The sequence below is a fragment of the Pinus tabuliformis genome, chromosome 9 (assembly GCF_031772625.1).
Source record: "Pinus tabuliformis cultivar Carrire ecotype Pingquan chromosome 9, CPIR1, whole genome shotgun sequence".
Lineage (NCBI taxonomy): Eukaryota > Viridiplantae > Streptophyta > Pinopsida > Pinales > Pinaceae > Pinus > Pinus tabuliformis.
This window is the reverse complement of record NC_142307.1, coordinates 1,632,964,481-1,632,977,363: the sequence shown is the minus strand read 5'-3', so window position 1 is coordinate 1,632,977,363 and position 12,883 is coordinate 1,632,964,481. Positions and strand designations below refer to the sequence as shown.

Below are 12,883 nucleotides of genomic sequence, written 5' to 3'. Positions count from 1 at the left end.
AATCACGCAGCCACCAGCTGGGCGCCGCGGGTGGTGGCTGGGTGATTCCGGGAATCACCTTGCCACCACCCGTGGCAGCCCCCGGCTAGTGGCTGGGTGATTCCCGGAATCACCCAGCCACCTCCCACGGCGCCCAGTTGGTGGCTGGGTGATTCCCGGAATCACCCAGCCACCACCCGCGGCGCCCAGCTGGTGATTCCCGTAATCACCCATCCACCAGCCAAATCACCCAGCCACCTCCCACGGCGCCCAGTTGGTGATTCCCGGAATCACCTAACCACCACCCCGCGACGCCCAGTTGGTGGCTGGGTGATTCCCGGAATCACCCAGCCACCAGCGGCGCCCAGCTGGTGATTCCTGGAATCACCCATCCACTAGCCGGGCACCGCGCAGTCAGTGGCTGGGTGATTCCCAGAATCACCCAGACACCAACAGGGTGCCGCCCGGCTGGTGGCTGGGTGATTCGAGGAATCACCCAGTCACCACCCGCGGTGCTTAGCTGGTGATTGCAGGAATCACCCATCCACCACCCACGGCGCCAGTCTAGTGGCTGGGTGATTCCAGCAATCACCCAACCACCACCCACCACCCATGGCGCTCGTCTGGTGGCTCGATGATTCCCGAAATCACCCAGCCACCACCCATCGCACCTAGCTGGGGATTCCCGGAATCACCGAGCCACCACCCCGCGGCGCCCTGTTGGTGGCTGGTGATTCCCGGAATCACCCAGCCACCAACCGAGCACCGCAGGGTGTTGGCTGGGTGATTCCCGGAATCACCCAGCCACCAGCCGGGTGTCGCGGGCGGTGGCTGGTGGTGTCTGGGTGATTCCGGGAATCACCCAGCCACCAACCGGGCACCGCGGGGTGGTGGCTGAGTGATTCCGGAAATCACCAGCAGGGCGCCGCGGGTGGTGGCTGGGTGATTCTGGGAATCACCCAGCCACCAGCCGGGCGCTGCGGGTGGTGGCTGGGTGATTCCCGGAATCACCCAGCCACCAGCCGCCCACCCGGGAATCACCCAGCCACCAGCCGGGCCCGGAATCACCCAGCCACCAGTGGCCCGCCCGTGAATCACCCTGCCACTAGTCGGGCGCCCGGCTGGTGCCTGGGTGATTCCCGCGCCTGGGAGGTGGCTGGGTGATTCCCGGAATCACCCAGCCACCAGCCGGGCGCCGCGGGGTGGTGGTTGGGTGATTCAGGGAATCACCCAACCACCAGCCGGATGCGGCGGGTGGTATCTGGGTGATTTCGAAAATCACCCAGCCACTAGCCGGGCGGCGGAATCACCCAGCCACCAACTGGATGGTGCCGGCTGGTGGCTGGGTGATTCCCGTAATCAGCCAGCCACCAACTGGGTGCCCCGGGGTGGTGGCTAGGTGATTCCGGGAATCACCAACTGGGCGCCGCGGGGGGTGGTTGGGTGATTCCCAGAATCTCTAGATGGGCGCCGCCGGTGGTGGCTGGGTGATTCCGGGAATCACGTAGCAACCAGCCGGGTGCCGCCCTAGTGGTGGCTGGGTGATTCCCGGAATCACCCAGCCACCACCAAGGCGGCGCTCGGCTGGTGGTTGGGTGATTCCGGCTGGGTGATTCCCGGAATCACCCAGCCACTACTCCGCGGTGCCCAATTGGTGCCTGGGGGATTCCCGGAATCACCCAGCCACCACCCCACAGCGCCCGGTGGTTGGGTGATTCCGGGAATCACCGAGCCACCACTCGGGCACCGCGGGTGGTGGTTGGGTGATTCCTGGAATCACCCAGCCACCAGCCCGGCGTCGCCGATGGTGGTTGGGTGGGTGATTCCGGGAATCACTCAGCATCACCGGTGGTGGCTGGGTGGGTGGTGGCTGGGTGATTCCAGGAATCACCAGCTGGGTGCCGCGGGGTGGTGGCTGGGTGATTCCGGGAATCACCAGCTGGGCGTCGTGAGTGGTGGCTCGGTGATTCCTGGAATCACCAGCAGGTCACCACGATTGGTGGCTCGGTGATTTCAAGAATCACCCAGCCACCAGCCGAGCGCCGCCCGGGTGGTGGCTAGGTGATTCCCGGAATCACCCAGCCACCACCTGGGCGGCGCCCGGCTGGTGGGTGGGTAATTCCCGGAATCACCCAGCCACCCGGCTGGTGGGTGCGTAATTCCCGGAATCACCCAGCCACCACCTGGGCGGCGCCCGGCTGGTGGGTGGGTAATTCCCGGAATTACCGAGCCACCACCCGCGGCGCCCGGCTGGTGGCTGGGTAATTCCACCCAGCTGGTGGCTGCGTGATTCCAGGAATCACCCAGCGACCACCCGGGCGCCCGACTGGTCGCTGGGTGATTCCGGGAATCACCCAGCCACCACCCCATGGTGCCCAGCTAGTGGCTGGGTGATTCGCACCACGGGGTGGTGGCTGGGTGATTCCCGGAATCACCCAACCACTAGTCGGGCGCCCGGGTGGTGGCTGGTTGATTCCCAGAATCACCCAGCCACCAGCCGGGTGCCGCAAGGTGGTGGCTGGGTGATTTCGGGAATCACCCGGCCACCAACCGGGCGCCGGAATCACCCAGCCACCAACCGAGCGACACCCGGCTGGTGGTTGGGTGATTCCGGGGTGCCCGGGTGTTGGCTGGGTGATTCCGGGAATCACTCAACCACCAGCCGGGCGCCGCCTGGTTGGTTTCTGGGTGATTCTGCCGCCCGGCTAGTGGCAGGGTGATTCCCGGAATCACCCAGCCACCACCCCGCGGCGCCCGACTAGTGGTTGGGTGATTCCCAGAATCACCCAGCCACCACCCGGGCGCCCGACTAGTGACTCGGTGATTTCCGGGCAGGCGGCTGGTGGCTGAGTGATTCCCGGAATCACCCAGCCACCAGCCGCTCGCCCGGGAAGCACCCAGCCACCAGCCGGGCACCCGGCTAGTGGTTGGATGATTCCGCCCGGGTGGTGGCTGGGTGATTCCCGGAATCACCCAGCCAGGCGGCGGAATCTCCCAACAACCAACCGGGCGGCGCCAACAATCAGTCGAACCGCAAACAATTAGTCGAAGAAGCAAAATGAGAGATAGTTAACATTTATCAAAAACCACAATGATTGATTAACTATCTTATAGACATTTGTTCAAATGAAGGAGATTGGGTTCTGGATTTATTTTCTGGCTCAGGTAAGTTTTATTATATGAAATTGAATTTCAATATGTTATTTTTTAATTAATATGTCATTGTACAAATTTAGTTCATTATTTCTTTTGTGTTTGATAATTAGGTACAACACTAGCATGTTGTCTTCAAAAAGGAAGAAATTGCATTGCAATTGAAAAAGATCCACTACAGTGCAATTTCATTCAGCAAAGAATTAATGCTCTTCAATTTCTTCCAGATGCAATGCAAGAAATTGGCTTGAAGAAAGGGGATTTTAGTGAATCACGTGTGGCAAAAAAGGCAAAAGAACCCCAACCACCATTACATGGAATGTTTGGAAAGACATATATTGGGAGATTTGCAGACATCAAAGATCCATTAGAAGAGGAAAATGAGCAAAAAGAAGCAGAAAATATTGTGGAAGAAGACAATGATAAAACTCTAGAGGACGAAGAGTTTGCATTACGTGACATTGTTGATTAAATTTAATTTATGCTTGTAAATCAAGCTTTGCAATGTTTTGACTTTGACATTTTATGAGAAGAGTAAACACTCAATTAGGGTTGTTATCTGTTCAATATTTGTAATATGTGATTTTCGCATTGATTTTTAAGTTAACCATTATTTTTTGAAAAAAAAAAGTGATTATTATTATTTTTTGACATGAAATTCATAAAAAACAAATATTGTTTAACCATTTTTAGTTAAAATTATCATATAAAAATTGTGATTTTGACATGTCAATTCTAGAAAAAAATTATCAAAATGTATAGTTTTTTAGTTATATATATGTTAAAAATGGTTATTTTTATGTCCATTGTTAAAAAATATTGTTTTTTAGAAACAATTATTTTATGTGGATTGAAAAATTAATTAAGGATGTATAAATATGTAGAATATCGAAAATTCTAAATATCGATCTTTTAATTTAAAAATGCAAAACAATAAAAACGTCACTAAAAAAAAATTAAAATTAAAATAAAAAACAAAAGAATGTGAAGAAAACGACCACTTAAAAAATGATCAAATTTACAAAATAATTATTTACATTTTATACATTAGAAAATTTAAAGCCAAAAAACAGGGCTTTTAAAAAAAGGGGGTGATGCAGAATACTCACTTTTTTAAATCAACATGAAAATCACTACCATTCTAAAATGTAATGTACATAAAAAAATTAAAGTGCCAAAAACTATGCTCTAAAAAAAACATGTGCATTCTACATCACCCCTTTTCAAAATCAGGTCACTTTTTTGCTATCTCTATGAAATGGGTAACAGTATCAGTTCCCGTTTCAAAATTTACATTGTTACAGTTAGAACATTAACTAGTGTTAGACATGTACCTGATTTGAAGAAAAATTTAATCTCTTTGGGAGTGTTGGATTCAGATGGTTATAAGTTTACAGGTCAGGATGGCATCTTGAAAGTCTTCAAAGGTGCCCTTGTGGTTATGAAGGCAGAGAAGGTCGGGAATCTTTACAGGTTAAAAGGAAGTACTCAGGTCGGTGAAGCAGCGGTTGCGTCAGAAAATGAAGAAGCAGGTACTCGTCTGTGGCATCAGCGTTTGGGTCATATGAGTGAGAAAGGTCTTCACATACTGATGAAACGTAAATCTCTTCCCGGTCTGAAATCCTTGAATTTAGATTTCTGTAAACATTGTGTGTATGGGAAATAGTGTAAACAGAGATTTAAAGTTGGCAATCATAATAGTAAAGATGTTTTAGACTACATTCATTCTGATTTGTGGGGGCCTTCCCCTGTTATGTCATATGGAGGTGCATTGTATTTTTTAACGTTCATTGATGATTACTCTTGTAGAGTTTGGGTCTATATGCTAAAAATGAAAGCTGATGTATTCAATGTCTTTAAACAATTTAAAGTAATGGTAGAGAAAAGAATAGGCAAATCTATTAAATGTCTAAGAACTGACAATGGTGGTGAGTTCACTTCTGTTGAGTTTGAACAATACTGTAAGGATGAGGGCATTGTTAGACACAAAACTGTTGTCTATACTCCTCAGCAAAATGGTGTTGCTGAGCGTATGAATCAGACTCTTATGGAAAGAGCCAGAAGCATGATCAGCAATGCTAACTTGCAAAAGGAGCTGTGGGCAGAAGCAGTATCTACTGCTTGTTATTTAGTTAACAGATCACCTTCAGTAGCAATTGATTGTAAAATTCCTGAAGAAGTCTGGACAGGTCAGTCTTGTGACTATTCTCATTTGAGGATATTTGGCTGTGATGCTTATTCTCTTATTCCGAAAAATCAACGTTCAAAGTTAGATCCAAAGTCGAAATGTTATGTCTTTGTTGGGTATGACTACGCAGTGAAAGGATATAGGTTGTGGGATCCTACATTGCGGAAGATAGTCATTAGTAGAGATGTAACATTTGATGAATCCTCTTTGTTGAAATCAAATGTTGAAAGAGTTGAACAGGAACAGCTATCGCCGTGTCAACGAGTTCAGTTGGAGGCTAGATCTTTCGGTGACAGTCGAAAGGAAGGAGAGACTTCTGGAGACAAAGGTGTTGAAGACACAAAGGAAGCCGTTGAAGCTTCTGAACTAGTGCAAGTTTCTGAACCAGTTCAGCAACCAGTCACTCTGAGAAGGTCAACAAGGGAAAGGAAAACTCCCAAAAGGTATGAAGATTCTGTTTCATCTTTTGCTTTGGTTACTAAAGATGGAGAACCGTCTTGTTATCAGGAAGCGATAGATGATACAGATAGCAAGAAATGGAAAAAGGCTATGGAAGAGGAAATGGACTCCTTAGCCAAGAACAATACCTGGGATCTTGTAGAGCTTCCTGAAGGGAGAAGTGTTGTTGGATGTAAATGGGTCTTCAAGATGAAACGGAAAGTTGATGGTAGTATTGAAAGATATAAGGCGAGACTGGTAGCAAAAGGGTATTCTCAGGTTGAAGGTATAGACTCTCATGAGATTTTTTCTCCAGTTGTAAAACTTGTTTCTATTCGTACTGTGTTGGCACTAACTGCGTTGCTTAATCTTGAGTTAGAACAGTTAGATGTTAAAACAGCTTTTCTACATGGTGATTTGAACGAAGAGATATATATGGAACAACCAAAAGGTTTTGTACGAGGTCGCAGCAGAAGATTAGTTTGCAAGCTCAGGAAATCATTGTATGGTCTGAGGCAGTCTCCCAGACAATGGTACAAGAAGTTTGATTCCTTCATGGTGAGCCAGAACTTTATAAGAAGTGAGTATGATCATTGTGTGTACTTCAAAAGTTTCAATGGCATATTCATTATCTTAGCTTTGTATGTTGACGATATGCTTATTGCAAGCAAAAACATGGAAGAGATCAACAGGTTAAAGGCTCAACTCTCTAGGGCATTTGATATGAAGGATCTTGGAGCAGCAAAACATATCTTGGGCATGGAGATACACAGAGACAGGAAAAATGGTAAGCTTTGGTTGTCACAGCAGAAGTATGTGGAGAAGGTACTTGAAAAGTTCTCTATGAATAATGTGAAACCTGTTAATGTTCCTTTAGCTTCCCATTTTAAGCTTTCTTCGGTTTTGAGTCCTAGAGCTGTTGAAGAAAAGCAGTATATGTCTCATGTACCATATGCAAACGCTGTAGGCAACTTAATGTATGCGATGGTATCTACAAGACCTGACATTTCACATGCAGTTGGAGTTGTCAGCAGGTTCATGGCAAATCCAGGTAAAGAACATTGGCAAGTAGTGAAATGGGTGCTTCGATATCTAAGAGGCACAAGTGACCATTGCATCGTCTTTAATGGTAGTGAAGGATTAGTTTGCGGATATGTAGATTCTGACTATGCAGGTGATTTGGACAAAAGAAGATCTACTACAGGTTATGTCTTTACTCTTGCAGGTGGAGCAATTAGTTAGATGTCAAAGCTTCAAGAAACAGTTGCGTTGTCCACTACCGAAGCTGAATATATAGCTGCTTCAGATGCCAGTAAAGAAGCAATCTGGTTAAAGGGTTTGCTCGATGAGATTGGAAGGACGCAAGCAAAAGTGAATGTACTTTGTGACAGTCAAAGCACTATTCACTTGGCTACAAACCCTGCCTATCATAACAGAACCAAGCACATTGATGTAAGGTATCATTTTCTGAGACATGTGATTGATGGCGGAAAAGTAGCTCTTAAAATGGTCCATACACGAGAAAATTGTGCAGACATATTCACAAAGCCAGTTACAGTAGAGAAGCTGCGATGGTGTTTAGCTTCTTTTGGCTTGCAGGAAAGATGATGAATGGGAAAATTGTTGTCAAGGTGGAGTTTGTTAGTTTTGACAACGATTTATCGGTTTAGGAAATTTAGGTATAGGCAGTTCATTGTAACGAATAGATTTGTAACGGTTAAGTAGTTATGTAACTATAAAACAGGCATTTTCCCATTGAATGAAACAGAGTGTGAAACTCATTGTTAAAATAAAAACAGTTCGATCCAATTCAGTTTTAGCATTCTGTTTTATTGTCTTGCTATTTCTCTGGTATTTTCCTTCATTTGTACAGCACACTTAACGTCAATCATCACTTCCAGGGCTTGCACCCGGTAAGCAGGACTTCCTGTGATCATGATGGCGAGATCAAACTTTCAATATGAATAGCAGATCTCCATCCAGTCAGTGGAGAGGAATCTTTGGGGAATATTTAGGATTCCCGAAGGCCTAGAATTTGACGATGTCACAATAGGGTGAATTGGGAGTCGATTTTACACTACTCGATGCCAAAAATTCAATGGTGCAATCAGTTTCAATAGCTGAGCCTTTAATTTTTCGGCCATATTTAGAAGTGGAGGTACATGATGCAGTGATGTTATGTTTCCTTTTGTTATTGCTGAGATGATGTATTATTCTTGAGATCCTTGTTTGGAATTATGTTGAGGGATGATTGTTGTCATGTTACTCTGAGATTATGATGCTTATTTCTTCTTTATTGTGATATTGTATTAGCTTGTCATGTTGAACAGTAGCCCTTTATGAGTGACAGTTCCTACAGGGAGAACATCTCATGGAGAGACAAGCCACTCTGTTTGAGTGTGTATGTCCTTGTTATGACAAAGAATAGTCCATGTACATCAACATCATTTACAACATTATATGAAGTGACCTCCACTATCTTGACACCGGGCCTAGAGATGTAACCCACACTGGGTGAACTTCGTTATCAAATGTATCGTGTTCTTGATTTTCTAATCGTTGTTATGTTTCCTCTTGTTTGAGCATGTACATGTGGTTCTTTTATGATCTTTTAAATGCAATTCTATTAACATCCCAGAAGTAAAAGATCTTGGATAATTTCGGTAGCTGAAGAAGTTTGGATCAATGTCCAACTTCTTCCTTAACTCATGTGGGACATGTGCATACGCCACACATACAAACACTCTCATGTGAGTGACACTATGCTTTCTTCCACTCCATGCCTTTTCAGGAACCATATTATTGCACTTTTGGTTGGACACCTATTAATGATATATGTTGCGCAAGTGACAACTTTAAACCAATAGTCATTTGGAAAATGCTTTGCCTTCAACACACTCCTTGCCATTTCCATAATGGTCCTATTTTTATTTCTGCGACACCATTTTGTTGAGGTGTATACCTTGTTCTAAATTGCTTGTGAATTCCATGCTCCGTGCAAAAATGAAGGAAATCATTTGAGATGTATTCGCCACCTCTTCGTCCAAAGTTGATATGACCAGATCTCAAATTCCATAACCAATTTTCATCTTTGACCTCTGCCTGAAAGTTTACTTGTGTGACAACTGCAACCTTTCTTTCATCCTCTTGTGAATTCATTGATAGTTGTGCTTGAGCACTTTCTTCCTTTGAATCTGATTTTATCTTTAGGGAAAACATTCTATTGCTTGTCATCTAAACTTTTGCAATCAGTTGTCTGCTTGGAGACTTATCCAAAATTGTGCACTCATCATTTTTGAAAAAGACATTGTAGCCCTTTTGCATGAGTTGTCCAATGCTTATGAGGTTATGCTTCAAACCAAGGACAAAATAAACATAAAAAATGTACTTCTTCTCCCCCTTCTTTGTTAGAATATTGACTCTTCTTTTGCCCATGACAAAGACTTTGTTATTAGTCCCTAATGTCACTTCATATTTCACACTTTCATCTAGATTGAAACACCTTTCTATGTTCCCTGTCATGTAGTTATTGCACCTTGAATATAGAAACCATACATCACTTTGTTTTTCTTGTGCTACATTACAAGCTAAAAACATGCTATCTTGGTTCTGATTTTTCGTTGTGAAATTTACACTTGGTTTGTTACTTATGTCATGTTGCTTATTTCTACATTCATTAGCATAATGACCATACTTCTTACAATAATGACATTGAACTTGAGATTTATCATACCTCTAACATTGTGCTTGATTCTCACTTGGGCCTTGACTTTGATTTGATTGATGCCCCTTCCACTATAGCTTGAAGGGTTACCTCTTCCACCTCTATGTGGTCTTCTTCATCTTCCTCTAGCATTTGATCTTCCTCCGCCTCTACCTTGACCAAATGAAACTTGTGCCTTGAAGGCATGCTCTAATGAGGAGTTTGTTTCTCTATTCAGTCTATGTTCATGAGAAATCAACGATGTATGAAACTAATCCACTAAAAATTATGAGAGATCTTTTGTCTTTCTATGGCCACAACAATGGCATCAAACCTTGTTGGCATACTTCTCAAAACTTTCTCAACTATTCTCCTTTCCTAAGTGTCTCACCTTGAGACCTAATTTGAGTAACTAGTCCAATTACATGTGTAAAAAATGAGTCTACATCCTCAGACTGTTTCATACAAATTGTCTCAAAATATCTCCTCGGCATTTGTAGTTTTGTTGTTTTCACTTTTGCCATGCCTTGGTAGGTAGTCTGGAGGGTGTCCCATGCTTGTTTGGACTTTCTTGCTGCTAAAATCCTTGGGAAAATACTTTCATGAATTGCTTGAAAGATGTAGAAGAGGGATTTTGAATCCTTCTTCATGTTTTCCCTCAACAAATCCATTTCTGCTTGTGACAAGGCATTTTATGCTCTTGTATATGTTGGCTCTTGGAACTCATTCTCCACCAAATCCCAAATATGTTGGAAATATCTTGGGAAGAAAACGAAGCCTTGATTGTTATAGCCCAGTAGTCATAATTTTTGCTATTAAACTGAGCTATCTGAGGATTAGTCAAGCTTCATGCCACCATTTCTGACTCTAAAAAACTCTCCCTCTTTGTAAATATGTTGTCATTTCTAACTGTAAAAAAAACTTTCTCAGTGCTCATAAATACGCTCCAAAAATTGTTTTTTCCCAGTAAAAAACACTTGTTTCTACACCAACAAAGTTTCACACGCTCTAATACCAGGTTAAAGATTTGTGGCAGAGGAAAGTCTTTCACCCAAGGCTTTAGTTTAACTCATAGCAGAGTAGAACACAGTAAACACAGAGTAAAAATGGAGCAACACAATACAAAGGAAAGTCTTTCCCTCAAGGCTTTAGCTTAACTCAAAGCAGAGTAGGTAAAAATGGAGCAACACAATAAAACTTTGGCTTATAATTTTAATGCATCAAATACATTCATATGGAGACCGTGGCTCCTTCACCAAGTAAATAAAAGTTCTTACCTGCTATTTACACTTCACGACGAGTTGAAGAGTAACTCTATTTAAAGCCTAGTAATAGTTTGTTTTCAGACCTTCACCAAAATGTTCTTCACAATTTTCTCCTTTTGAGCTTTCACACTTACACCCCTAACTATGCAAAAGACTTTTACATACATATATTTCAAAACATACAATTTTGAGTCATTAATACATGACAAAGCAAAACATTAAAATACAGGATGGACAAGTATTAATACATGACAAAGCAAAACATTAAGACACAGGATAGGCAAGTATACAAAAAAAAATGTTTTTCTATATCACTGAGTGAATATTTTCTCATACGTTTTTACCAATCCTTCATTAAACGCACATTCCTTTTTAATTACTTGATGTGTGTTTCCGAATTAAGAATTAGTAGCACTTCATTTAATCTGTCATTCAACCTGCAAACAAGAATCAGTAACGCGCAAACAAAATCTATTTCGTAAGTATGGCTACTATCACTATAATAAACCACGTGGTTGGGATTAATTTTCCGACAATTTGATTTTCTTTTTATCATTTAAAATAAATTTGATCTACATGAAAAGGGGTCGCTCTTTTTTCGAGAAAATAGAAATATAAAGAATTCGTATTATTATAGTACGATTAATTTTATCATAAAATTTATTATATTAATTTATTTTTTAATTCATAAAAACTAAAGAAAAAATTGAAGTAGAAAAATGTAGAGAGCTGAAATAAACTGATACACACAACTCGTGCTATATCCCCGAACTCGCAATAATAACTTGAACTGTTTCTTTATTATGGCATGATCCTCGGTGCTTTCCGAATCATCAGGCGCAAATGGAAATTCCTATTTCTTATCCTATAGGAATTTTAATGCGGCCTGACATGGGGCCGCATTAAGGCGATACAACACGTCGCTAAGTGATGAGAGAGAAAAATCACTTAGCAGCGTGTTGTATCGCCTTAATGCGGCCCCATGTCAGGGCGCATTAAAATTCCTATAGGGTAACAAATAGGAATCGCCGGCGCAAATAGCTAGCAGCAAATTCAAGGTACACTGTGCCGCTGCCATTTATGCAATCCGGGTGCCTTCGGGACTTTATTTATAGCACTGAGGAAAAGAGGTAGGGTGGAATTTTGGAAGGCAACACTGTGAGCATATCAAGAAGAGGCTAGTTCGTAAAATAATTAATTAGTACGGATGGTGGCATTGAATTTGAGAATAGCATTAATGCCAGAAAGGGATTCTGTGTTAACAACTGCATAACCACGAGCAAATCTGAACTTGCCGGTTCCTCCCACCACGGCAAACTCGCGGCGCGGTTGAGCGAACCTGTCCGTCCTGGAACTCCAGAGTGCTGCCCCTGTACTTCTTATCGTGAAAACAATTAAAAAATCAAGCCCAGTTACAGGGTTTGTATTCACGTACGTTCCTTGCGCTCGACTGATAATATTATCGCAGTCGGATTCGGTGATTTCCGGTCGTCTGGTTATAACATCGCTGATGGTTACGATGGTTCCAAACTTCCCCGCGTTTGAAGACGAGCCATTCAATCCCGCAACTGGGATGGCCGTCACGTTGCTTCCACTCAGATTATCATGCATATAAAACACCATGTTTACTTCACCTTCACCTGCAGCGAACAGGAGGACGACAATGGCGATGATGGACGAAAGCAAAAATCTGGGACCCATCGAACCAGAGTGGAAGAAGTTGCACATGTAAATATCTAAACACTATGGGTAATTGTTATAGTTACCAAATTCGAATTCGATTCGATACGAAAAAAATTCGATAAGGTAAAATTCAATACGAGAAAAATTCGACAATATACATCTTATAAAGACTAACAATTTTTTTTTTTTTAAATAAAAAAAGAATGAAATGAATATTTCTTCACTTGATATTTTAAATAATGCCGTACTTATTTCCAATATTAATCTTTTATGTCTATTTAAAATTACCTATTAATGAAAGAAAAATGCATCAAACAAAATTTATTAGTATTGTAAATTTGAAAAACGTATAAGTAAAATATAATAATCTAAATAACAAAAATTCAAACCTGATATTTATATAAAAAAATAGATATTGAATATTAAAATTAAGTTTCAAGTGATCAATCCCTTTCTTCTTCAAATCCAAATTTA

At 42.8% G+C, this 12,883-nt stretch overlaps 1 protein-coding gene across 1 annotated transcript; it reads right to left on the bottom strand.

The window, feature by feature from the left end:
• Positions 1–11,920: 11,920 nt before the first annotated feature.
• Positions 11,921–12,427, bottom strand: LOC149155090 (dirigent protein 11-like). Its single transcript, XM_089444315.1, has one exon. The coding sequence runs from the start codon at positions 12,425–12,427 to the stop codon at positions 11,921–11,923; it is 507 nt and encodes a 168-aa protein (XP_089300441.1).
• Positions 12,428–12,883: the final 456 nt, after the last annotated feature.